Source organism: Momordica charantia (genome assembly GCF_013281855.1).
Source record: "Momordica charantia cultivar OHB3-1 chromosome 8 unlocalized genomic scaffold, Mcharantia_2.0 BLBB01000008.1, whole genome shotgun sequence".
Taxonomy (NCBI): domain Eukaryota; kingdom Viridiplantae; phylum Streptophyta; class Magnoliopsida; order Cucurbitales; family Cucurbitaceae; genus Momordica; species Momordica charantia.
In genome coordinates this window covers 7040213-7065100 of record NW_028275166.1, presented here as the reverse complement: position 1 = coordinate 7065100, position 24888 = coordinate 7040213, and the positions used below count along the sequence as shown (strand labels likewise).

The 24888-nt window shown below is 35.1% G+C and overlaps 2 protein-coding genes and 2 pseudogenes across 3 annotated transcripts; 1 reads left to right on the top strand and 3 right to left on the bottom strand.

The window, feature by feature from the left end:
* The first annotated feature begins 761 nt into the window (after positions 1-761).
* On the top strand, positions 762-7365 carry LOC111020363 (aminopeptidase M1-like; annotated as a pseudogene). The gene is made up of 19 exons (XR_015792953.1): positions 762-1119; positions 1196-1336; positions 1662-1764; positions 1899-2085; positions 2173-2266; positions 2628-2781; positions 2973-3064; positions 3155-3381; positions 3425-3438; positions 3772-3953; positions 4075-4390; positions 4806-4927; positions 5020-5117; positions 5258-5445; positions 5522-5636; positions 5732-5799; positions 5887-5964; positions 6531-6608; positions 7018-7365. The product of XR_015792953.1 is annotated as an aminopeptidase M1-like (transcript).
* A 105-nt stretch (positions 7366-7470) lies between these two features.
* LOC111020364 (uncharacterized) lies at positions 7471-9082 on the bottom strand (annotated as a pseudogene).
* Positions 9083-10573: 1491 nt separating this feature from the next.
* On the bottom strand, positions 10574-14430 carry HAB1 (HYPERSENSITIVE TO ABA1). Its single transcript, XM_022296944.2, has 4 exons — positions 12561-14430; positions 11617-11967; positions 11424-11529; positions 10574-11301 (listed from the first exon to the last, which is right to left on the bottom strand). The coding sequence occupies exons 1-4, from the start codon at positions 13368-13370 to the stop codon at positions 10967-10969; spliced, it is 1602 nt and encodes a 533-aa protein (XP_022152636.1). The 5' UTR covers positions 13371-14430; the 3' UTR covers positions 10574-10966.
* A 1748-nt stretch (positions 14431-16178) lies between these two features.
* On the bottom strand, positions 16179-22663 carry LOC111020275 (Dihydrolipoamide acetyltransferase, long form protein). The gene is made up of 19 exons (XM_022296891.2): positions 22394-22663; positions 21440-21527; positions 20794-20870; positions 20568-20638; positions 20442-20482; positions 19902-19957; positions 19749-19823; positions 19553-19645; positions 19091-19342; positions 18930-19002; positions 18644-18741; positions 18156-18241; positions 18001-18076; positions 17572-17639; positions 17412-17478; positions 17234-17329; positions 17042-17144; positions 16828-16923; positions 16179-16732 (listed from the first exon to the last, which is right to left on the bottom strand). Exons 1-19 carry the CDS (start codon positions 22430-22432, stop codon positions 16662-16664), a joined length of 1626 nt encoding a protein of 541 aa, XP_022152583.1. The 5' UTR covers positions 22433-22663; the 3' UTR covers positions 16179-16661.
* Between the last annotated feature and the right edge of the window lie 2225 nt (positions 22664-24888).

Here is a 24888-nt window from a genome sequence, read left to right as displayed (position 1 = left end):
ATGAGATTCATTTTATTTCACTAGATTAGATTGTTATAAATTTTAAACTATAAAAATTATGTCGTGAGAAAGTACAAGTGAGATTTTTTAAACTTCAAAAAATTTTTAATACCTTTGAATTTCAAATTATGAGACTAAATCATTAAAAGTAGATTATATTTAATAGAGACTGTGAGACTAAATCATTAAAAGTAGATTATATTTAATAGCTCTCATATTTTTAAAAGTATCTAATTGATCCTTTAACTTTTAATTTAACGGATATATTTATTAGTTAAAAAGTTCATAGATCTATTATAAAAGCGATACCTATTATATACAAAATTAAAAATTTAAGAATTTATAAGACATTTTTTAAAGTTGAAGGGTTTGTTAGATACAAATCTGAAAGTTTAAGCTTTGATAATTCTTTCATTTTTCATTTTTTGCTTTTTAAATTTAGGTTGGTTTGCTCACAATTCCTTTGGGTATATATATATATATATATATATATATTTTGTATGTTTTAATTTTTTTAACACATTGCATTTTAGTCCAATTCCAAAAAAACAAAAACAAATTCATAAAAATTATTTTTTTAGTTTTTAAATATTGGCATAGATTTTAATAACTGGTGACCAAATAAAAAAAATACCATGAAGAAGTAGTATCAATAAATTTATTTTTTTTTGTACTAAAAAAATAATTTTAAAAATAAAAAATAAAAAATAAAAAACAAAACGGTTACCGACTAAATTTATAATGTAAGAGAGAAAAGTCAAGAGGAAACGGAAAATGGAGGCAAAAATTATAGGCTTCTTTCTAAAGTCTCAACGACTTCAAACATATCTTCGCTGACTGAGAGAGAGAAACAGAGTCTTCTCACTTCCAAATTCTAGTTCGATGATCATGGAGGAGCAGAAGCAGCAGATATTACAGCAATTCAAAGGCCAATGGCGGCTCCCCAAGTTCGCCGTTTCAAACTGCTACGATCTTCATCTCAAAACCGATCTCTCTACTTGCACTTTCTCTGGAGTCGTACAGATTACTCTCAGCATTGTCGCTGATACGAAGTTCGTCGTCTTGAATGCTCTGGAGCTCGATGTTCATGGAGTTTGTTACTGCAGCTCCAACAATCAGGTTAGTAACCGTTTGATTTTCTTCGGTTTTAACTAGGCTTGTCCTTGTATTTAACTTTTGCATTATCAATTTGCAGAAGTGTAAGCCTTCTGATGTTATTTTGGATGTGGAAGACGAGATACTTGTTCTGGTGTTTGATGATGTGCTTGGTGTTGGTGAAGGAATTTTGGAGATTGAGTTTTCTGCCTCTCAACAGTCATTTAAAGGGTTTTTATAGGTGGTGTTTGCCTCTGGGTATAATATAATCCGAGTTGAAAGAATCATCTGCGGATGTTTGATTCAAATTCAATACATGTATCTTTCAGTAATAGATTGGTCTCTTATGTCGTTTAATTCTTGGTCCAGTGCTAGAGTACACTACCAACTATGGAAATTTTTTAGATTTTTTTATAGAAGGATGGAACTGATATGAAATACTAGTTCAAACATTAGAATGAAAAATAGTTTAACCACGGAAAAGAAAGTTAGAGACTAGAGCGATAGTTTCAGTCCAAAAGATGTTTGAAGCTAAACGATGTCATTGCATATTTGCTCTTTCACAGTGCTTATGTTGATGGAGGTGTGAAGAAGAATATGGCAGTTACTCAGTTTGAAGCAGTGGATGCAAGGCGGTGTTTTCCATGTTGGGATGAACCTGCCTTGAAGGTTTCACTGTAAATTAGACATACTGTAACTCTATTTGGTCGTTGTTTTCTCTTCAATTTCAATTCAATTCTTGGTTTGAATTTTGAAGTAAGGGTGTCCTGTCTTTCAAAATTGCTTTGTCTTACCATGAGCAGGCAAGCTTCAAAATTACGTTAGATGTGCCTAAAGAGTTGATGGCACTATCCAACATGCCTGTTTTGGATGAAAAACTCAATGGGAACATTAAGACCGTTTATTTTGAGGAATCTCCACATATGTCAACCTATGTGGTGGCTTTCGTGATTGGTTTATTTCATTATATTGAAGACACCACGGCTGAAGGTCTATTATGCTGGAGGCTTTCTTTTTCCTTGTATTAATCTGAGGTTGGTTCCATTATGTTATATAAATGTTAAACTATTCATCCAGGGATAAAGGTTCGTGTATATTGTCCATTGGGTGAGAGCGAAAAAGGGAGATTTTCCCTTAATGTTGCGGTCAAGGTGCTCAATCTTTTTACTAAGTAAGGATTCTACCAACAGACATTGTTTCCTTTCCCTGTCTAGCATATGTTACCATCTAATTAGTTATACAATGCTGTTAGCAAGGATTGACAGAAGACTGACCATTCTCATTGTTTTCTCTACTCGAGAGGTAATAAATTCTACAAGAAAATGCATCAGATTTTGCCTGCCTAAAAGCTGGTTCCAACAAACTAGTTTTAAATTATATATTCTTGATTTTGGGTGTACAAGCCATCATCAGAATCCAAGGCCTATTTGGAAATCAATATAATTTTTTGCTCCACACCCCCCACCCTCCCCCGACATTTTATATAACATCTTAGTTTTTAGTGATCTTTGGTAGTAATTATAAATTTTTAGGTACTTCTCAATGAGCTATCCACTTCCTAAACTCGATATGGTTGCTGTTCCTGACTTTGGTGGTGGTGCTATGGAGAATAACGGTTTGATCATATATCGAGAAAACTTTTTGCTACATGATGACATACATTCTACTGTTGATAAGAAGCAGACTGTGAGTTTGCAGATATCTAGATACCCTTTTAGTTATTTTGGCCTAGTTGCATTCTTCATTTTTTCTAATGAAACTTTCTGCAGTTCAAAATATTAATACATTCAACTCACCTATATGAATCACAAAAAAAATGACTAGAACTGAAAAATATAATGAATAACATTGAAGTTAAATCATCCTATTCTTATCAGCTTGCTATAGTTGTGGCACATGAAGTAGCACACCATTGGTTTGGAAATGTGGTCACTATGGACTGGTGGAGTGATTTATGGCTAAACGAGGGGTTGCTACATGAGTAATTTGAGCTCTCCTCCTACTTGCAAGCTTACATTGTACATTAAATATTTTATATATCGTCATCCTCATATATGATATTCAACTTCTAGATAAGCTATATGGTCATTGAGACATTGTTTCCTGAATGGAAAGTGTGGATACAATTTCTCCAAAAGACTGCCAGTGGCCTACTTATTGATGCATTGGAAAGATCTCATCCAATTTAAGTGAGTAGAAGATCTAGCTTTTTTGTCCCCATACATCACATTTAAAAGGGTTATACTTAGTGGTTTGACAAAATGGAACTTGAAATTTTTTTACCTGGTGGACTAATTCATATGTAGCTAGCCAATATTGTCATTTGGAGATGACACGATTCAAGTGAGTGACAAGTATTGCATTCAGAGTTTTTTTTTTAATCATTGACATGACATTTACCTTGAGGAACAAGTCACAAGTCATGACATGATATTTTCATCTCGAGTCTCTATATTGAAATGACCTTGCTATATAAATCATTATGATTGTTCTTGAAGACTTTAGAATTTGTCATTCTCATGTCTGCAATAATTCAAGATCTTATGTAATCTTAAAAAGAAATTCCCCATCAGAATTCATTTTGGTTTTTCTTGAGTGCAAGATTTCACGACCTAATTTTCTTTAGTTTTTTGCTTATATAAGTTTATTTCTTTGATGTGTGATTTTGTGAAACAGAAAGCTTTGAGTGAGTATATAAAGAGATACGCTTGGAAAAATGCGAAAACGAATGATCTATGGGCTGTCATCTCCGAGGAATCTGGTACACAAATAAACTTAATGATGGACACCTGGACGAAGAATATGGATATCCTATTATCTCTGTGAAGTTCAGAGATAACACGCTGGAATTTGAGCAGGTCTTAAAACTGATGAAATTGATTAAAATGAAGAATAGCTTGAATTCTATAGTGGAAGTTTGATTTTAGAATATATTTTTCTTTTTGAGTTATAATATTGACTCTGGTCTGCACTTTGCAGTCACGTTTCTTGTTATCTGGTCAACATACTGATAGCCAATGGATCGTTCCAGTCACCTTGGCACTTGGTTCATACAACAGACGCAAAAACTTCCTTTTGGAGACTAAGTTTCATAAGGTTGATATGTCGGAAGATTTTTCTGGTGGTAATGCCACTCCAATCGCTGAAACAATACCGGACACATGGGATGAAAATTCGTGGATCAAAGTTAACATAAACCAGAGCGGTTTTTATAGAGTAAAATATGAGGATAAACTTGCATCTCAATTAAGGAAGGCAATAGAAAACAACATACTGTCAGATACAGATAAGTTCGGTCAGTGACTGCGAATTATGTTGCATTTACAAGTAAAACAGTATTTATCTATTGAGAGAAGTATTATAGATATCGACATTTTGCCTATATCATTTCTCTGAGAATTTTATTCTTGATCTTAAGAAAAAATAAACCACCGCTCAACCCCAAAAGTTTAAGTTGATGAATTGGGTAAATTTAATTTAGGTGGATATCTCAACCCTCCCCATCACTTGTGGGCTTGGATAATTGCTCAAAGCCCAACAAGTGAAAATCATTATAAATAGGGAGGACCTCCCTCTCTGGTACATCTTAAAGATGGATAAACCACCACTCAACCTAAAAACTTAAGTTGATAGATTGGTAAATTTAATTCAAATATATCTCGACACTTAAATACTCACAGAACCAATTAAACATTTGAATTATGGTTCAGGTATCTTAGAAGATGCATATGCACTTTGTGAGGCTGGTCAAGAACCATTATCATCTGTGCTTTCCTTAATTGATGTCTACAGGAAAGAGTTCGACTACATTGTGTCTTTAAGGCTCATTCATGTGAGGAATAAGGACAGGATCCATTTCTGTACAATTGCATCTTGCGGGCAACTATTTTTGCTTGTATTGACTTCTCAAGTTTTCTGTTTCAGGTCTGCCGTGGCATGCAGAACATTGCAACTGAAGCTATCCCTGATTTAGTTTTTGAACTGAAACAATTCTTCATCAATGTCCTCCAGTTCTCTGCCGAGTAAGAACTCTCCTATGAGAGTGCTATGAAGGCTCACTTAGTCGTTATTTGGTTTATACCTACACTACACTCAATTTCATCATCTTCATTGCTGATTTATAGTAAAAATTAGACCGATAAATTATCGCATTGCCAACCAGTATTTGCGGCAGAAAATTAGGTTGGGATCCAATACCTGATGAGGACCATTCCAGTGCTTTACTAAGAGGAAAAATTTACGCAGCGCTAGCCACATTTGATGATGATAAAACTCACGAGGAAGCAATGTGGCGTTTCCAGGCTTATGTGAGAGAGAAAGACCACTCTTCTTTCAGCTGACATGAAGGAGGTAACGAGCATTATGTCAAGATTGTTTTCTCCATTTGGAGATCTTCAGGCATTACAAATTTGAGATGCTGTTTTAGGCTGCTTATTTGGCTGTGATAAGGAAAGCCACCGTTTCAAGTAGGTATGGATTTGAATCCATGTTGCAACTATACAAAGAAGCCGATGCAGCTGAAGACAAGGAAGAAATTTTGCTTAAGATTCGGAGAATCCTTTAAAAACTTATGATAATAAAATTGCTGTCAGTCACTGTCTCGGTCCATAGTACTAAAATTCTTGATCCTATTCAGGTATTTTAGCAGCTTGTCCAGACCCAAATATAGTTGTGAAAGCACTGGACTTCTTCGTGTCTGAGGAGGTACGGCCAACCTTAATTTGTAAGAGCCACCGATCCAAACTTCACGTTGATAGCTTTTAGAAGTTTCATTTCTTCTGTTATCATTAGGTTAGAGAGCAAGACGTTATCTATGGGCTTTCTGGAATAAGTTTTGAGGGTCGTCACAGAACATGGCAATGGTTTAAGGTATGCAATTCCCTGGCTGTAAAACTTCATCAATCATTCCTTGTTTCATTCCTCATCAAAAGTAAAAATTCCAATTGTTATAAATATGCTCCGAATTCTCAGCGAAAAGGTGCAAGTTCTTTAAAGTAAGAAAAAAATTGAAATCTGTAAAAGACTGGAAGATTTTTCCCACAATGTTTTCCACATATATATATATATATTGTATTTTTGTGGCTGTCTCATACTTGTACCACTTTTTTTGGTCATAATTAATTCTTCTCCTCTACTCGAGTACTTTTCATGTTAATCTATGTTAGTACTTAGTATTATGGCTTTTTTTTTTTTTTCTCTTTTTGGCTTCTAGTATTGCCGAACACCAAAGACTTAGAAATTGAAACTTCTCCATATTTCTTCAACCCCTTCAAACATTCTGCATCAAGCATGCTTATCTGCTCAAGAATGCCGCAGAATTCAGAATTCATCTTTGCTTATACGTGCATTGTAAACCAAGAAAAAGAAAGATGTCCCAAGAAGATTCCCCTTTTGAACTTCATCATATTAATGGATATTTGCTCAAAAAACTGCAGGAGAATTGGGAGCTCATCTTTAACAAATATGGTCCTAATCTTTTGCTCACTCACTTCATCCGTGACATTATCACTCCGGTAAGCTCCTAATAACTCGAAAAGCACAGAGCATATCACTTATCAGTAAAAAAAGATTTTACAGCGTGCTGTCCAAGTTCAAACAATGTGTTAAATTACTAATCAACCTTTAAATTGATGGGTTACGGTAAATTTAATCATTTACATATATTTTAACCCTCCCCCATTTGTGGGTTTGAAAATTTGTATAAAATTCAACCAGTGTAATCAATATTAAATGGGAAGGAAACGACAAGAGTTTGAACATAAAATTTTCTGTTCTGGTATCATGTTAAATTACCAATCAACTAAAAAACGTATGCTGATAGATTACAGTAAATTTAATCTTTTATAGATATCTTTAACACAATTCGTAAATTATGATCTCTTGGGACTTTTTGGGCTCACAGTTGTATTCCAACACTTTCAGTTTTGCAGCAATGAGGATGCAAACGAAATAGAAGCATTTTTTGCAACCCACCCACACGACTCGGTTACTATGGATCTGAAGCAGAGCCTCGAGAAAGTTCGCAACAAGGCAAGATGGGTTGAGTTCATTAAGCAAGCTCACTCTCTACCTGACCTCATTAAACAACTGCCAAAGGTTCATCTTGAACTATCTACTTGGTATTGAGTTAAATATGGATGCAAACTTTAACTTTTAAATGTATAGAAATATGGACTGAAATCTCAAAACCTCACCGTCATGGAGTATGGAAATGTTAACATAACTATATAAATCTTAAATTATGGGTATAGTAATTCAAATTCTCAATCTCATAGTTGGATATATGTGCCTTAACCCGTTAGAGTTATACTCTAGTTATTTACTGGTTTAAATTTTAAAATAGAAAATCAAAAATAAAATAATTATCAAAGGATATTGAAAAAACTCACCTCGGATGAATGAAATCTAGAATAGAAAAATGATGGAAATAATTATATATTTAGGCACTAATAAACAAATAAAGAAATTAATTAATTAATTAGAATTTAACTTGGGCCGAGTCATCTTACAGTTCTGGGCCCTCACGGCCCAGAATGGATGTCCTCTTCGTCCTCTGCCGCTCCTTGATTGAGTTCATCCTCTCCAATTTCAGACCCTCTCTGAATCTTTCGATGAAGCTATCAGCTTTACTGTTCACGTCCGGACTTGGACAAAACATCGGACTCTTTCTCTCTGAATTTTCGTTTCTTCTCCCTAGATATTCCCCATTCGTTACCGTCCACAACTCCGCCGCCGTGTACGGCGGAGCTACCGGAACCGGCGGTGGCGCTTGCCCGCCGGTGCTATTATGGGTTCTTTCAGCGATGTGTTTTTGCGGCGGCGACTGCGGTGGAGCTGGGTACTCTTTTCTTGTTTCGCCGATATTACTGGAAATTTGAAAGTGATGGACCGCCGCCGGTGGCGGAGATGAATTCCGATGGTGATATTGTGGGGTGAGCAAATCGTTGAAATTCTCAACACCCTTTTGCCTTTGCTTCGTCTTCTTCTTCTTCTTCTTGTTCTTCTTCTTCCTCCTTGATTCTTCCTCATCGGCCTCTCTCTGTTTCTCATTTTTGCTTATTTCATCTTCCGATGCCTGAAAATCCAGTCGGAGGAGCGGTGGTTCTAAATTTTCATCCCCTTCATTTACTCGCTCCACCTCTGCTGCAACCACCGCACGCGGCGGCGGCGGCGAAAAAAGTTGAGGAGGTGTCATTAATGGCGGAACAGAGAACTGATGCAGAGCCGAAGACGAATAAGAAATTTCTTCTTCATGAACAGAAAATGTGGCTCTAGCCCCTCTCTCAATACCCAATTCCTCTTCAAATCCCTGCAAATTTCCACAATGCTGAAGAGAATCTAAACTCGGAGATTGATAATTGGTCATATAAGGATTGCCGGAGAGCCTCCAGTATTCAATTCCGGCGACCCCGGAGAATGGGGGAGGAGAATCTGGTCCGTCCGATCTGAATAGCCTCGCCACTGATTTGGGATTGATGGGTTTGACTTCTGATTCTGTTCCGATACATTCGAAGTGGCTCTGTAAACTTCTTCATGAACTCTGTCTTCGCCATTGTTTCTGCTCAGAAGTCCACAGGCAATGGCGAAGAGGACCAGGGCCACACTGAGGAAGTCCAAGCTCTTCCTCGCAGAATGGGCCTTAGAGAAATGGAAACTGAAAGAGTAAAATGGACAAACTGTGAAAACGAAGATGAAACACAGAGAAACGATGAGGAAGAATATGGCAAAGGCATCGGAATTGAGGATTTCAAATGATGTGCAGCGGAGATGGCGGCGGCCGGAAGTGGGTTCCGGCAGGGGCGGTGGCGGTATGTCAGCTACTCCCTCCATTTTGGTTTTGGCTTTTACCTTTGTGAGGGAGAGGTGTTTTGTGTTCCCATAGTGTAGAGAGAATAGAACCATATAAATCATATCCATATATTTTATTATAAGAGAATAAATGTAAAATGTAAATTTGCAATCTCTACCATAATAAATACACATCTATATATTAATAATCTGAAAACCGAAGGAAATGCTAAATAAATATCTTGCATTACTTTTATACAATATTATCGATTTTATTTCATGAGATTAGTAACACATGAAGTTGAAATTCGAACATGTTATCTTATTTGAATAATCAATCTTTTTTCCACGTCAGATTGACGTAAGACTGTTTTTATCTGGATTAATGAACTTCCAACCAACTAAATATGGGGAAAAAAAACTCCAACTCGTTTGTTTACACAATCCGTCGAGTAGAAAACTCGATTCTTCAACCTCAAATTTCGTGAGCCAAAACATGTGTCAAACTCGAGCCCTTTGAACGACATTGAAGGCAGAAAAGTTTTTTTTTTTTTTTTTTTTTGGAATATCTTATTTAAGTGCAAAATCCATGTTGTGGTGGGTTTAGGGACATGGTTGCAACTATATTGGAAAAGGAATCCCAATAAAATGAGATGCAAGTGACTTTTAAGTTAATACTCAAGAACTCGAGACAACACAGCCCTTGTTTGGCGGGATAAGATTCCATGCTCACGTGAGAAACGGATTCCCACTGTCAAATAATCCTGCATATCTTTAGTTTAACACAACTTACTTACATCTTTTTAAGTTAAATTAACTTTGCTTTTTAAACAAACTTTAAGATCCTAAACTATTTCATTTAACTTTAGTTTTTAAAAAAACTTTAAGATCCTATTTATTTAGGAGCTATTTGATAACCATACCGTTTGTTTTTTAAAATTAAGTTGGTTTTTGGTATAATTTTATTTGAATTCTTAGCTAAAAATGATTATCAAATAAAGATTTAATATATAGAACTTTTAAGATTGTATCTACTCGACCTAATTTATAAACATTTTTATTAGGAGTTTAAACTTTAAATTTTATGTTAAATTACTTTCAATTTTAGGTTTAAGTCACTCTGACAATTTAATGCTCATGCCCACTCTACATTGATTAAGTGATATACTAATCTAGCAGTTTCAAATATTTGGTAATGATTGGACGAATAGATTAACTGCAAAAAAAAGTATTGGAAACGAGCTTGACTAAATAGAAACCAACTTTAAAAGTTAAAAAACCCTACAAAAAAATATCTCAAAACACATAAACTAAATAAATACCATAAATTAAGGGAACATTTTTTATTTTTTATTTTTTATTTTCTATTTTCAAACAGATGTTAAAACCATATTTTAGTTAACTACACTAATTTTCTTTTTCTTTTAGAATATTACATCACAAATGCAAGATAAAAAAGGCTCAGTCTCATGTAATCAGTAGGTATCAGTAGGGGGAGATGTGTTAATATTACCAAGAGACAATCACTCAAATTCATCTTCTTCAATAAAGTATTGGCAAATGTGAAGAGAAGCAAATGAAATGAATATAATAAATCTACAATATAACTGTTACTGTCTTGTGAAGGAATTTGAAGTTGACCCGAAGAAAAAGAAATTCCTATTCCCTTCCCTACCATTGAAAAAAGTAGTAATCAAGAAGAGGAAGAGGCTATAATGTTATATAAAGCAGAACCAAAATCTTGAACTTGGCTTGAAAAAAAGCAAAGAAAGAAGAGGTTCACAGAAAGAAACTGTATCAGGAAATCCCAAAATTCTCTACCTATACATATGGGCAGTTCATGTTCAAGTATTGGTATGGTGCAGTCCAAAATCATAGATTAGAACTTCATTACACATGCTGTTTCTTTTTTCTGCTGGATTTCCATCAGAAACGTTCTATGATACATATACAGATTTCTATATGTGAGAGAGAGTACGAATGGAACGAGATGCAATGTGGCAGAACATACTGTGTCTCTTGACATATGGACTTGGCGGGTAAGTTCGGTTTGGTTTGGCTCGGTTTGGCCAACTATTTGTTGTCAAGATTTGGTCTTGAACTTTCTTTGAGCTTTCAAGTCCACTACAATCACAGAGATGTTGTCTTTGCTTCCCTTTTGGAGAGCAAGCATAGAGAGGTATTCTGCTGCTGCTTGTGCAGCTGGGTCGACCCCCACGCCCCGATTGGCGAGAGATGATGCCCCATGCTTTTTGTGCCAAAGCAGAATCCGCCTTCGAGCCACTTCGCAGACTTCCTCGTTCGTCATCACATCCCACAGTCCATCACTGGCTAAAATAAGACATTCGTCTTCTTTTGCGCGAGGAATGAACATGACTTCTGGATCGGGAATAATCCATGGCTTCAGATATCTATCACCTGTTAGGTATGTATGAGATAATCGAATCTTTTCATGTTCAAAAAAATAGTCTGCTCATTTTTAATCCGCAATCTCTATTACAAGAAGCAAGAGCTAGAAGATTTTATTGGTAAAAACCTACCAATGGATCTTGACATTCCAAGAACTCCGAATACGCGGTGTCCATTCCACTGGATGACTTTGCCTCCAGATGATTCGATCCGAGCATATTCATCTTCCCGATTTGGCTGTGGAAAAATTACATTCAGAAATTAGTTCCTTCACAAGATAGAGGTTGCTATATCATTCTATCTGCGATCGGATGTATAGCATACTTTATGATCGACTGAAAGCGCCATAGGTTCTTTGCCACGGCATAGGACTGCTCTTGAATCGCCACAGTTTGCAACTATGATGTGAGACGAACAGACCAAGGCAACAACAGCAGTAGAGCCAACAGTTTCCGGGGCAACAGATTCAAAGCTAGCATCGGAAACATCTCCATCGCTTCCACTGACTGATCCACCAACTTTTCCTTCTATTTCATCATCAACCCTCAAAAAGCAATTATTAAAGGTTCTCTCCCAATCCTGCTGCCAGTTCTCTTCAGTGCTTAGATTTTGTTTAAATCTTCCTATCTCTTCAGCTAATGCCAAATGTATTCGCTCTCGACAATAATCAGCAACCTACAAAAAAATCACTTTTCTTTTAAATTCAGAATGTGACATAGAATTTGAGAATCATCTACCGCAAGCAGAGCAGAGCAAGACAAGTCAAAAGTTCTATAGCAACTTTATTGTTTCCTTTCATCAAGAACCAAACTTTCATTCAGGAGAATGAAAGAATACAAAAGCCAACAAAAAACAGCCCTAAGAAAGGAGTCAGACCTAACTAAACAAAAAAAGCTTCAATCCCAAAAAAAATTAAATAAATAAAAATCAAATCTAATGAGTAATTACAAAAGCCTTGGGAGACTAAGGCCCAAACCGAGGCATTAAACCTAGGAGGGGCTAAAATAAGTCGTGCATATACTAAGAAGGTAGAAGAAGAAAACTTCTATCAATGCTTCAAGTCCTCTCTTTTAAAGGATAGATCCTAAATAAGTTATGCAACTCTATATATAGACTTATTAGAAAGACTAGGGCCAAGCAAAGAAAGATAATCGAGTCTATGCGTACGAAATTCAAAGTACCATCAAACAAGAACGACATTCAGCAAAAAGAAACTAAGAAGCTCTTAAATAGAACAAATTAACTGCTATTTGGTAAAGAGGTCGTACCTGAGAGCCCCCATGTCCATCATAAACACCAAAGAAATGGCTGTTGAGATGTGTTAAACTTTGGCCCATTCCATTAACCAAACCATTGCCTACGAGCATTTTGATAGGAATCTTGGTAAAACAAGGAACAGCAGCAATTGCATCTTCCATCTCCGGTCTTCTACCACAAATCGATACAGAACCCCAAAGGGGAATACAATCTAGTTCAAAGACACTACGAGCGCCTTTATGAACATTTTCCTCCCCTTTCGATCGGAAAACTACTGCAGGGGCATTCAACTCCGACTTAGCGGATACTTCTAAATCTGGGCTTACCGTCGCCACGATGATTTCGCTGGTAGGAATCTTTCTTGATTCCACTAAGATAATAGCCTTGGCAACAATATGACCATTGCTAACATCTCCAATTTTGACAACTTCTTGCACATTAATTTTTGAAGTGCCATCAATAGCGAACAATCCATCATCTATCATTTCGTCAGTGTCATCCATAGTAGATAAGGTTGAACCTCCCTTATCTGCAGTCAAATTCGTGCCATTCTCCGGTAACAACCCCCAAAAACTATCTCTACCTTGACCACTGTCAGTCAATTTTGACACAGTTACACCATCGACTATACCATTAAAATCATGGCAACTACCCTTGCCAATCGAACCCGAATCGGGGGACGATGCAGAGAATAAATTTACAGTGTCTGTTACCAACTTTAGCCGAGTGAATTCGACATGGCCCGGACTTCCTGAGCTATCAGACTTTGGATTACCCAAACTAAGAGTCAAAGAAACTGCAGGAGACATCTCTTCCATCATTCTTAAATCTTAACTAAAATATCTTCCAATTTCTCTACAACCACATCATTTGGCAAACCATCTTCCCCTCTTACAACATTTTACCAGTCATACTTGAGATAAAACTAAGCTGGTTTAACTACTACCACTTCCTAAACCCACAAAAAATTGTCAATAACAAAAGTTCACAACCAAATTACAGAGTATTCAATAGTGTAAGCTCAAAACAATCAGAAGAAAGCAGTCCCTTACTCCACAGATCTATTTAGGAACAGTGGATCTAACCTTGCAATAAATCAAACTAAAGCAATGACAAAAGAAGGAATTCCACCAAAACTTCACACACCATCTCTCAAATTCTTCCCCTTCTGATAAGAACTGCCAACTATCAACAATCTTTTCTCCACTATCAGTTCTTATATACACAGAGACTGAGAAAAACGAGGATCTCTCAACTTTATCCAATAAAGAGAAAAAACCCCGCGAAGGAGACAGGTGGAGGGATCTAAGATAAAGTGAAATCACAAGAAATCCCCAAAAGGGTTCGCCTCTTTTTTCACATAAAACTTGAGAGTTTCCTGGATCCAAGGCAACCCACCAAAATCCGATCCAAAACGAACGAATCTTCTACCACCCCCTCCTCCTTGTTCTTCTTCCAACCAAAACGACAAACCCCATGTAAATATAAACCAACATCACAAGTCTAAAGATCCCATTCGCTCAAAAAAACAAAAAAACAAAAAACAAAAAAGGGAACAGCAAGAAATAACGCAGAATATCAGTATTAGAAGAGAAGGAGAAAATGAACACTTCTCACCAGTTGAAAGTTTGGAAAAACTGGAGGAGTAGAATCCAAATCCAGACCTCTATAATGACTTTGATTCTATTTTATCCCCGAGAGGGAGAGAGAAAATAAAAATGATATACGATTTTTTTAATTGGGGAAGAAAAAAGGTTTGATTTTTGTTTAAAATAAAATTTGGGTGTGTTTTTATTGGAACAATGCAACTCCATTGTTGGACACGTATACTGTATAACAAGTAATTATCTTGAATCGTTGAAAGCTGTGTGCGACGGAAAAATGGTGGATTCATATCACCAAAGATTATTAACTCATGAATCTTCCATGAGAAAAGACGCGTGTCCAGAGATACCCCTTTATTTCTTTTTTGGTTTTTTGAAAAAAGAGAAATTTTGAAAGAAAGAACAGAAAAGTCCACTGGGGACCAATCATGTCCATGGCATCTGGACCTGTTGGGTCCTCTGGTTTCTGCCACGTTGTGGTCTTTGCTTTGCCATTTCACAATTTTCCTCTTCCTCTCCTCTTCTCTCACGTAACAACAAACCTAATATATTTTTCAAATAAACAATCAATCACAATGGCGGTGCAAAAGAATTCTTTTCTTTTTTAATGAAAAATATAAATATAAAGAAAGAGGGAATAGTGAATAATTGGATTGTATGCATTTCTTTTTCTTTCATTTCAATTGTTTTTTTCCGTTGCAAATTTCATCCCCCAATTCATAAAATTTGAAGAAGTCCCTAGAAACTTAAAATCCATAGGCTCCATTCGTAATATTTATATTTCTTGTTTACGTTTTCATTTTTAATAAATAAAAAAGTATTATATCACCATAATATCTACAAATTCAAGTATGATAAAACAATTTTTTTATTTATGTTTTAAAACATATTGGAAATGAGAACAATAAATAAGAAACTTGTTTTAGTTACTTCCAAAATTTCTATAAAGAACGTTTTCATAAAAAGAGAAACAATAAACATAGTTACTTCCGAAATGCTTAATTTCTTAAGAAAATTAGAAATGAAAAAAAGAAACGAAAACGTTACCAAACGGATCCTATGTAACTTATGTTCGGTTATCGTCTGTAGGTTTATGGTTTAAGAAAGTTTGTTTATAGCATAAAAGATGAGTTTCAAAAATTTTGAGGTACATAGCATGGATTTATATAGTTTGTGTGATTAACCAATTCTATTCGGGTAGATATAACTCACTTTCCAATTCTAAATTACACAAATTTAATTCATAAATTCAACACCTACCAATTGATTTTATATCTAGAATTTGGATCTCTTCAAAAATGCTAAATATACTTCTAATTTTGTAGTTTATTTCAAAGGTACTCCAATTATTTCAAATTTTCAATACTACTCTAAAAACTATATTATGAACAAACATCCAAAATCCACGGCACAATCTAAAACAATGTGACAATTAACCTAGAATGAATAACATTACAATTTTGAAAGTATTATTAGTATTTTATTAAACAAAAGCAAAGTTCAAGTATTTTTTTTTAATTTAGCCTCGGCTATTGAACTTTATTCCTATTATTTAATTATTTAATTACTTTTATAAAATGTTGAACTTTACTCCTTGAGCTCATTTATGATAGGATGTTAGCATCTTTAGGTGTAAATCCAATTGTGAGTAAAAATTGGAATGTGAGAGATTGACGTTTAAAGCATTATCTTTTAGTTTTGTTCAACTATGAATGGGCACACATTTTCATGTAGCTCAAATGGGGCAGTGCATGCATCGAATCGCCACGCCCTCCATTGACACAAATCTGCGCTTTTGGGGGCAGAATCTCTGCCATTCCAACTTGCAGCACTTCACACTTTTTGGCCTGCAATTGAAATCAAAGTAAGTCCTTCAGCAATGGCGGCTTGGCTTCTCATTTATCAAAGTTGCCGTCAAAATGGGCGCAATGATGGAGAAGTTCAAGCTCCTCTCTCTGCACCAACTCTTCAAACTCAAATCTGTAGTTTCATGTGAAAGGTTATGCTCTAGTAGTGTCAGAGAACTTACAACCCGAACCGAAGTCGACTTTATTGAAAGAAACCTTATGTCTCGAAAAGAATAAGTTTAGATCATTCCACCAAAGGAGTTTTAACACATCTCAACTCTTCACAACTTCCCATCCTAGAAGATGGGAGCAATGGAATAAACTATCAGCCAACGAAACATACAAAATTTTCTCTTCGTCACTGGACTATCCTTATTGATCTGGCGATTGACCAATCGTAACCTACGTGGCCGGTTAAAAGGGAAATTTTCAATCTACATTCGTTTCAAAGCTTTAATTTCTCAACAATGACCACCTTATTCCCATAATCTATGCAAACTCCAATCTCCTTGGTTGCCAAATATAGGAGACTAATGATACAACCGAAGCCGGAAAAAGAAATCCAAAAGAAGAGCTGAGATCGCATTCATATCTTTCCACATGATTGCTTATGGGACAAAACGATAAATTGTTTGATGAGGAAGTGGAGAACTCAATCAATCTATAACAACATTGATTCAGGATTCTCGATGTAGCCCTTGAATGCTTTGAGCCAATCTGCACCGATTGCCCCTGAAAAAACAAACATGATGTTACAGCTGCCTCACTCTTTCAAGTTGTACAAAATCTTAAACAATTTCAGTTTCAGAATGTTATAGTGTTTCTACCATCAATAACGCGATGGTCACAGCTCAGTGTAACAGACATGAACGAAGCAAACTTGAATTCTTCGGCGCCTGATCCGGGTATAACCCTCTTCTCAGCTGCTCAAGATTACATGTGAATGGTGATTTATAATTGTTAAAAAATAAGAAATTTAAAAAAGAAAACAAAAAAGGAAAGATGCTTTGGTATCAAGTATGATGAAGTATCTGTGCATACCAGATCCAACAGCAAGAATGCCCGACTGTGGAGGGTTGATAATGGCACAAAATTGCTTGATGCCAAATGGGCCTCCCAAGTTAGACACAGTAAAAGTGCCTCCCTACAAAAGGATTAAAATGCTAATTAAAATTCTAAAACCATGAAGAAGTCTTGTTCCTGCTCATCAAAACAACATAGAACACTGTTCACCTCATAATCTTCTGGTTTTAAGCTGTTCTCTCTCGCTTTCTGAGCCAATTTCTTGACCTCTTCCGAAATACCAGATAAACCTTTCTTGTCTGCATCCTGTAAATTGTACAAATTCACTTCTATAAAATGGTAATGAAAGCCAACTATCTCAACGGCATCTATAGAGAAAATTACTGACCCTGATGACGGGAACGTAGAGTCCATTATCAGTCTGCACTGCAACATTAATATTTACGTTGTGGTACCTGGATGAATGGACAAAGAAAGAAATTCACGTCACAATGTGAAATTGATAATAAGAAAATTATAACTTACAATTAACAAGTCTTATCACTTACTGTCTAATATAATTGTCCGTCCATGAACTGTTGCATTGAGGTACTTTCCTAAGAGCCAAGGCAGCAGCCTGCAGAAATATTCTTAATTAAGACTAAAAGGACTTGAAAGGAGAAAAAAAGATGAATTGGGTTGGATAGAAAGGTTGTAGAGAATTGTTGGCTAGATGAAGTAGGTTTTATCTTCTGCAAGGGCTTAAAAACTTCCAAACATTTAAATCACATGAAAAACAACTCAAATACAAAACTCCAATCTATCACTTCACATAAAACAGAGAAAGGGAAGGATGGAAGCATCTGAAAGCTTGAAGGCATACTGCTTTCAAATTGCGATTTCTTTTCTCTTTTGCATCTTTCATTAATTTTTTTAATTGAAAAGGATACAAAAGAAAGGGAAAATGGCAAAGGTTCTAGCGAAATGCTTTAAAGTACCTTAATAACAAGGTCATTAACAGATATCCTCTTTCCACCAGATGCTTCTTGTAATGCATTTAGCTGGCTTCTCAAACTACAAAGAGAGCAACAGCTCATTAAATTTTTAACTTTGGTTAATATTTAACGGCAAAAAGTATGCAGAAATTACTTACTCCATTAGCTTGTCAACGCATGTATCTACAGTTAAATAATAGTGAGGAATGGTCTGCTTTGAGAAAAGTAAACGTGATGCTGTAACCTGTCAAAAATGTGATAATATTAGTTTTGGGATAGCATGCACCAAGTTAGAATATTTGGACGGTTTAATCTATAAATCCAATAAATAAGATTAGAATTTGAAAATAGAGATGCCACCGACATAGACAAATAACAAATAGAAGATATCTCTTTCATAGAACATCCCAACAGTTGAAAGGTGTAGAGTCTGATATATTCAAACAAACAATTGCAGTACTTTAGTGTTGCTAGTACATATGCAAGCTTAAGTATTGTTAAGGAATAAGGTAGCAAATAAACTGGGAACCCAGATGGAGGCACTGCGGAGTGAAATGTCAAATATTACACTACAAAGCTACCAGCAAATACCAATAAATCCTATTATCATTGGTGTGTGTGGGTGGGAGGGTGGGGAGCAGCGGACCTTTCTTATTTGAGTATGTGGGATATCAATGTAATCCAATAGACCACCTACTGCATCCTTGGCTTTGGGGGCTGTCGTTGATTTCTTTCCACGTGAAGCTAGATACATAGGTTAAAAGATATTAGTGGCTGTTTTAAAAATAAACATATCAATGGGTATGAAGACAACAGAGATATTCACAGTAACAACTCGAAGTATAAACAAATATGAACGAAGAGAGACAACAGCACAAAAAAATTAATAAAATTGTCAGTTCCCACTGCCCAGCATAAAGAAAATGAGTTACCCAAGTAATCTTCTATGTCAGCCTTCACAATGCTCCCGTCAGGACCTGTTCCTTTGATACTTGAAATGGGCACCTACGCTCAAAATTTTCAAAATATAACTAAAAAGAAATCACAAATATAAGGTTCCAAAATTTAATTAGAAAGATATTCTACAACGAACATTGTTTTCTTCTGCTAGTTTTCTTGCCAGAGGACTAGCAAAAATACGCTCTCCAGCTGGAGCAGGAGGACTCTGCTTAGCAGTCTTTGGCTCAGGTGAAGGAACTGATTCCTCAACTGCTTCTTTCTTGGGTGGGCTAGAGGCAGATGACTCCTTATCAGCTGCAGCACCAGCACCAGCACTTGACGAACTGGGTTCATAATCTTTGAACTTTACTACATCCTCTTCGTCTTCAACAGTAATGGCAATTACCTATTAAAAAAATGCTTACGTCAGCCACATCAAATGCGGGAAAATATTTATATATATCCATACTATAGCCTCTATCTTGAGAAAGACCTATCAATGACGGTCATTGCCATAACCTGTGACAATGATACAACATGACAATCACTCCTTTTCTCCTTATAATTTTCACAAGGACAAGAGGGAAGAAAAAATGATGGGAAGCAATATCAATACCTCACCAACTTTAATTTCCTTTGCCCCATCTCCACGAAGTATCTTGGCAAGATAACCTTCCTCCATGCATTCCATTTCTACTGTTGCTTTGTCCTTGAAGTATGCAGAATCAGAAATTATATTGCAATATCCCACCATAAAAAGGCAGTAAAAAACTAATTTCAACTTCCAACTGCAAAAAGGTATTAGAATATACTGTTTCAACTTCACAAAGCACTTCCCCAGGAGAAATTTTATCTCCCTCTTTTTTCAGCCACCTTGCAATGTTGCCCTACATAATATAGAGAACAACTTAGCATTTATATAACAGTAAATTATTCTGCCAGATTAGCGAGCATAATTAAGCTACCTCTGTCATTGTAGGGGAAAGCGAAGGCATTCCAACCTCTTGATGTGGGGGTAGGCCTGAATCATGTTGAATGATTCTAAGTAAAATGCATATTATATTCAAAGATAATTTTCCACAGGCAGTTAAGTAGAAAATGATATGAAAACTACATTGATAGTCATACAATAATGGGTTAGGGTTTAGGGTTTAGAAACAAAGGACTTTAATTCTTAAACACGAAGAATAACAAAACATTTATAGGGAAAAATATTGTTTTCTATAGGATATTAAACGTGTATCATCGTATGAGCTAGAGTGGATATTTCTTCAAAAGCATGTACTATTCATTTGCCATCATAACAGAAAGATTTGAGATAAGAAAATAATCATAGCAAAATCAAGCACAAAATGCAGTTTTATCATTGACAGAAACATAGTTAGAGTTGTTTCTACTGGCAAAAGGAAGTATGCAAACACTATATGCTTTTCAACAAGTCAAAATCTTGTAAATTCATGCATGTTCTGCAGAATGGAATAAGAACATAAGACCATACAGTGTACCTGAATCAGAGGAAAAACCTCTCTTGGAATTTATCAGTGAACTGTTGTGGGGAAAAAGACAGGGTGTTAGAGCTATAATTTTGATCTCATCCTAACTCACAAACAAATGCAAATATTGATACTGACCCAGAAAAAGGACTCCCCACACTTGTAGTCATCATTGAAACACCTCTATTACACTGGAAAAGGTGTGGTCTCTACGAAGGGAAAACAAGTTGCATCATAAGTTGTCAGGCACATGGTAGACAGTAACAAGCTAAAGAAGAAAAGGGAAGGAATAATGATAATAACATTCCAATCAGCTAAAAATACTGATTAATGAATTCGTGAACAGGTAAAGGCTACAACTTACGTTGTTAACATTGACAAGGTTCCTAATTCCCCCCTTTTGCGAAGCCTGGTAACCAAAACCCTGGATCTTCCAAATTTCTGTGAAACAACCATCTTTGTTAGGGTAACTGATAAAGTGCCAAGTTCCAACAGTCAACTGCTGGATGCACTCATTTTACCCATATTTCTTCATTGTTTCTCTTGTTCTTGGATTAAAAATAGAACAGTTTTTACATGACGATGCAAAAATAATTAAACAGAAAATCCATCTTGTTAAACTAACAGAAAAAACAATAAATAAATAAATATATGTATATCTCATTTCTGATTAATTACAGCATATAAATGTCAAAAAAAAAAGTAACAAGCAGAGTTCTTATACTTCAGGTGTACAAAATATACTTCATAATTCTTTTTGTAACTATAGTCTAGCAATGCTTATCCGCGATTGGAAAGCCGCTCTTATATAGTTTTCTGTGAGGCGGGGGCCTTCTCATCCCCCGGCCCTTAGGCTGCTTTTGTCTTTCTCAAAACACGGTTTCTGTTTCTTATCAATTACACACTTTATAATCAAGAACAATATTGGATTCCAAAAATGCCCTTGTAAAGGAGTTAGCCATAGACTAATAAAAAAGAACAAACTTGTCTCTCCATGACCAACTGCTTACCATCTTGTTTGACAATAGAGGACTGCACTTCATTTGAAAACCAGCGAATCACACTAGCTTGCTGAAGTAACTTTGGAGCACTTCTTAACTGCAAGAATAATATGCTTCTTATTAATGTTCCACTTCACATCAGGAAAAATTGCCTAACCTCGTGTCAGAAGAAACAGCTTCATGAAGATTAATGCAAACCACGGGAAATAAGAAGCATGAAGGATCGTGTATAAATACAAGGTACAGGAGAGCTATGAGCTATTTCCTAACAGTCACATTGGCAACTGGCAAGTATAACTTAAGCATTGAAGTGAAACGTCCCCAGTAAGTCGGTGGTCATTACATAATTTGTTGACATAAATTTGCAATTGAGAGTTCAATTGTGAGCCTGTGATAATAAATCAATGTCTCCAAGTTGAAAACTACTAGTAAGCCAGTGCGCAACTATTCAAATCCGTAATAACATCCCCCACCCCACCACACACCACGCCAAAAATAAATGACAAACACCCCCGCTGACTTATTTATGCAACAATCACAAGGGAGGATCACTAAAATCCAATTGCACTTCGAGGGGTGAAAGAATAAGGAAAAGAAAGGAATCTTGGAGAAGCATAGAAAAACCAAAACTACAATTAAAATGAAATGCCCATTAGAATATTGAAGTAGTCTACAATTAAAGATTAGCTTAATTATGGTCTGGAACTGCAAAAAACATTGATCTCCTCCTGTTCGACAAAGCAGCTAGATTTTCAGGGCAGCACTGCTATAAGTCTAAACGAAAATAACCACCACCGAACAAAAACAAAACATATGTGCTCCTATTTGTGCAACATGCATATGACACATCCCGAAGCTTACACCAATAACGATTGGGAAAAAGAATTCGATACTCAAATTAGAAACAGATGGATCAATACTTCACAGTGTAAGGAAGTCGATGATATTGGAATTGAACCTCACCTTTTTAGAGTGGTTGATAATTTGCGATGCGTAAACCATGTTGTCTGGACAAACTACCCAGAAATGAGGCTTCCAAGAACAAACGGAAATCGATCTGCAGCTAAAGATGATGAACAGCACGCCACGAAGAAAGAAAAAGCTTGAAAAAATGAGGAGTTTATTAGGGTTCAGTAGCAGATCTCTGACTCCGATTCCGTTCGGCCTAATTCACGTTGTTAATGCATTTGTTTTCTGGCGGTTTTTCGTTTTTCTTTTTTACTTTTTTCTTTCTTTCTTTCTTCTTTTATCCCCTTCTTTTTTTCCTTTCTTTTTTTCCTATTTTTACGCGCGTAGGTGGTACTCCATTAATCATTACGTAGAATCCAAAAGGTAGGCGGAGGGAGCTGAATATTGGGCTGGACTGGGCTCGGCTGGGCTCGGCTATTTAAGCCCATTCATTTTATTGCCTTTTAATTTTAAACTTTTTATTTGAATACTAATGTACTATTAAATTTTCTTTTTCTTTTTTTTTTAAAAAAAATATACCTTTGACTTTGATTCTATTCTAGTCAGTGTATTTTTAAATATTTGGATCTTATACTTTTAGTTTTAGTTCATTATTGTACTTTCGAACCAGTCAATTTGGTCTCTCTACTTTTAAAAATTAACTAATTTAGTATTTATTTACAATTTTTTAACACGAATTTTGTATAGTATAGAAACCTTCGAGGTTACATTTTAATAAATTTAGTTAGTGCAATGTAGGTTAAAAATATGGTTGAAATAAATAAAATGAAAATGGAAAGATTAACATGGACATTTTGACAATGTAATAACTAAAATGAACAAATGTTAAAAATATAGGTATCAAAGTGAACTAAAATCGAAAGTAACATTTTTTAAACGTTATATGCGTTAACAATTAATTGTTTTTTTGTGATTTTTGAGAGGAAATTACATTGAATGGCAAATGTATTATTTTTAAAGTGTCGATAGTATAATTCAAATTCATTTTAAAGTTGGATAAAATTCAAATTTCCAAATTCATTTCAATTTTGAAGTTGAATCATATTATAGCCTTTAAATAAAGGTTGGATCCAAATTTTCAAATTTGATAAATCAAATTTGAATCAACTCCAAAGTTCATTATGTTAAAAATAAATGGTAATTTGAATTTTGATGTACAAATTTCATATGCATTTTAGATTGAATAGTGCAATTTATGGTTGATTAACCCACATTATTATTATTATCTTGGTCCACCGTAAACAAATTATAAGAATGATGACCCAAATTTATATTTTTTTATCGTCCAATATTTTCTAAATTCATCCTACATAAATTTTATAAATATAGCATTGATAGAACCATAGATGTTGGGTCGAGTAGATCATGTTGTTATTACTGACAAAAACTACGTTTGATTAAAATCGGGACGTCAAATCGAGCATAGCTCAAATTGTTAAGGCATCTATCTCTGACCAAAAGATAATGAGTTTGAACCCCTTAAAATTTCATTACATGGTAACTTCGCCTAAAACCAAAATTACACAAGATTGATACATCTAACTTAGGGTTTCAAAATCACTAAAATTCATACATTTTAAAATAAAATTGAGCCATAGCCCAAATGGAAGAGTCCCCTAATTTAAAAAGATTTTAGAGAATTCATAAGCAAATTGAAGCTCTCCCTATGAAAACTTTAAGATTTTAAAACTTAGCAAATTGAAACTTTCAAAGACTTTTAAGATTCGAAAGTTTTCAGAGTGTATAGTACTTCCATTCAAATAACAAACATCTCAACCTTCAAATCAAGTTAAAGACAAATAATTAGATAATAACAACTAGATATTGAATCCAGAGACATACAACGAAATAAAAGTTTAACCCCACAAACAAATTGCTACAGACATCTAGGTGTGAACATAACCATTTTGATCCATAATTACAAAATTTTAACATAAATCTAATACCTAATAGAAACTACTTAATACAAATTTATGACTCCACCTCGATAAGAAAAGTGTAATGTTAAAATTTTGATTCAAATAATTGTACTATGTTTTTCTTGAAATAAACGTGATAAGAAAAGGTTAAATGAATGGATTAAAATAGTCAACTTTAAAAAATACATAGATAGAAAATGAATTTTTCGAAAGTACACAAAGAAAATAAATAAAAAAATTTGAAAGTATCAAGATAAAAAATGAACTTTCTAAAAACTATACAAAATGAACCAAAGTCAAGGGAGCAAAAGATTATTCGAACCATTTAATATAATTATTTATGTTTTGTGTCTTTGCGCGAAATTGTATTATTTTAGATACGAGTATTAAATTCAAAATGTAATGTAAAAGACAAATATTTTCTTTTTCTGGACATTGGAATCTTGCCTTTCGAAAAAGAGTCTGTCGGGGCATGCGAAGGGTCGGGTGTATATATATTATTTTTTTTGGGTACTCTTATTATTTTTAGAACGTGATTTAAAAGTAATTTTCCCTTTTCAAACTATTATC

Coding starts and splice junctions, on each gene's coding strand:
- HAB1 (XM_022296944.2), bottom strand. CDS start 13,370: ATGATGGAAGAGATGTCTCCTGCAGTTTCTTTGACTCTTAGTTTGGGT. Junction 11,968..12,560: donor ATGGACATGGGGGCTCTCAG/GTACGACCTCTT, acceptor ATTTTTTTGTAG/GTTGCTGATTATTGTCGAGA. Junction 11,302..11,423: donor TGGAATGTCAAGATCCATTG/GTAGGTTTTTAC, acceptor CATACCTAACAG/GTGATAGATATCTGAAGCCA.
- LOC111020275 (XM_022296891.2), bottom strand. CDS start 22,432: ATGGTTTACGCATCGCAAATTATCAACCACTCTAAAAAG. Junction 21,528..22,393: donor TTATCAACCACTCTAAAAAG/GTGAGGTTCAAT, acceptor TTATTCTTGCAG/TTAAGAAGTGCTCCAAAGTT. Junction 19,343..19,552: donor AGGAAATTAAAGTTGGTGAG/GTATTGATATTG, acceptor TTTTTTTAATAG/GTAATTGCCATTACTGTTGA.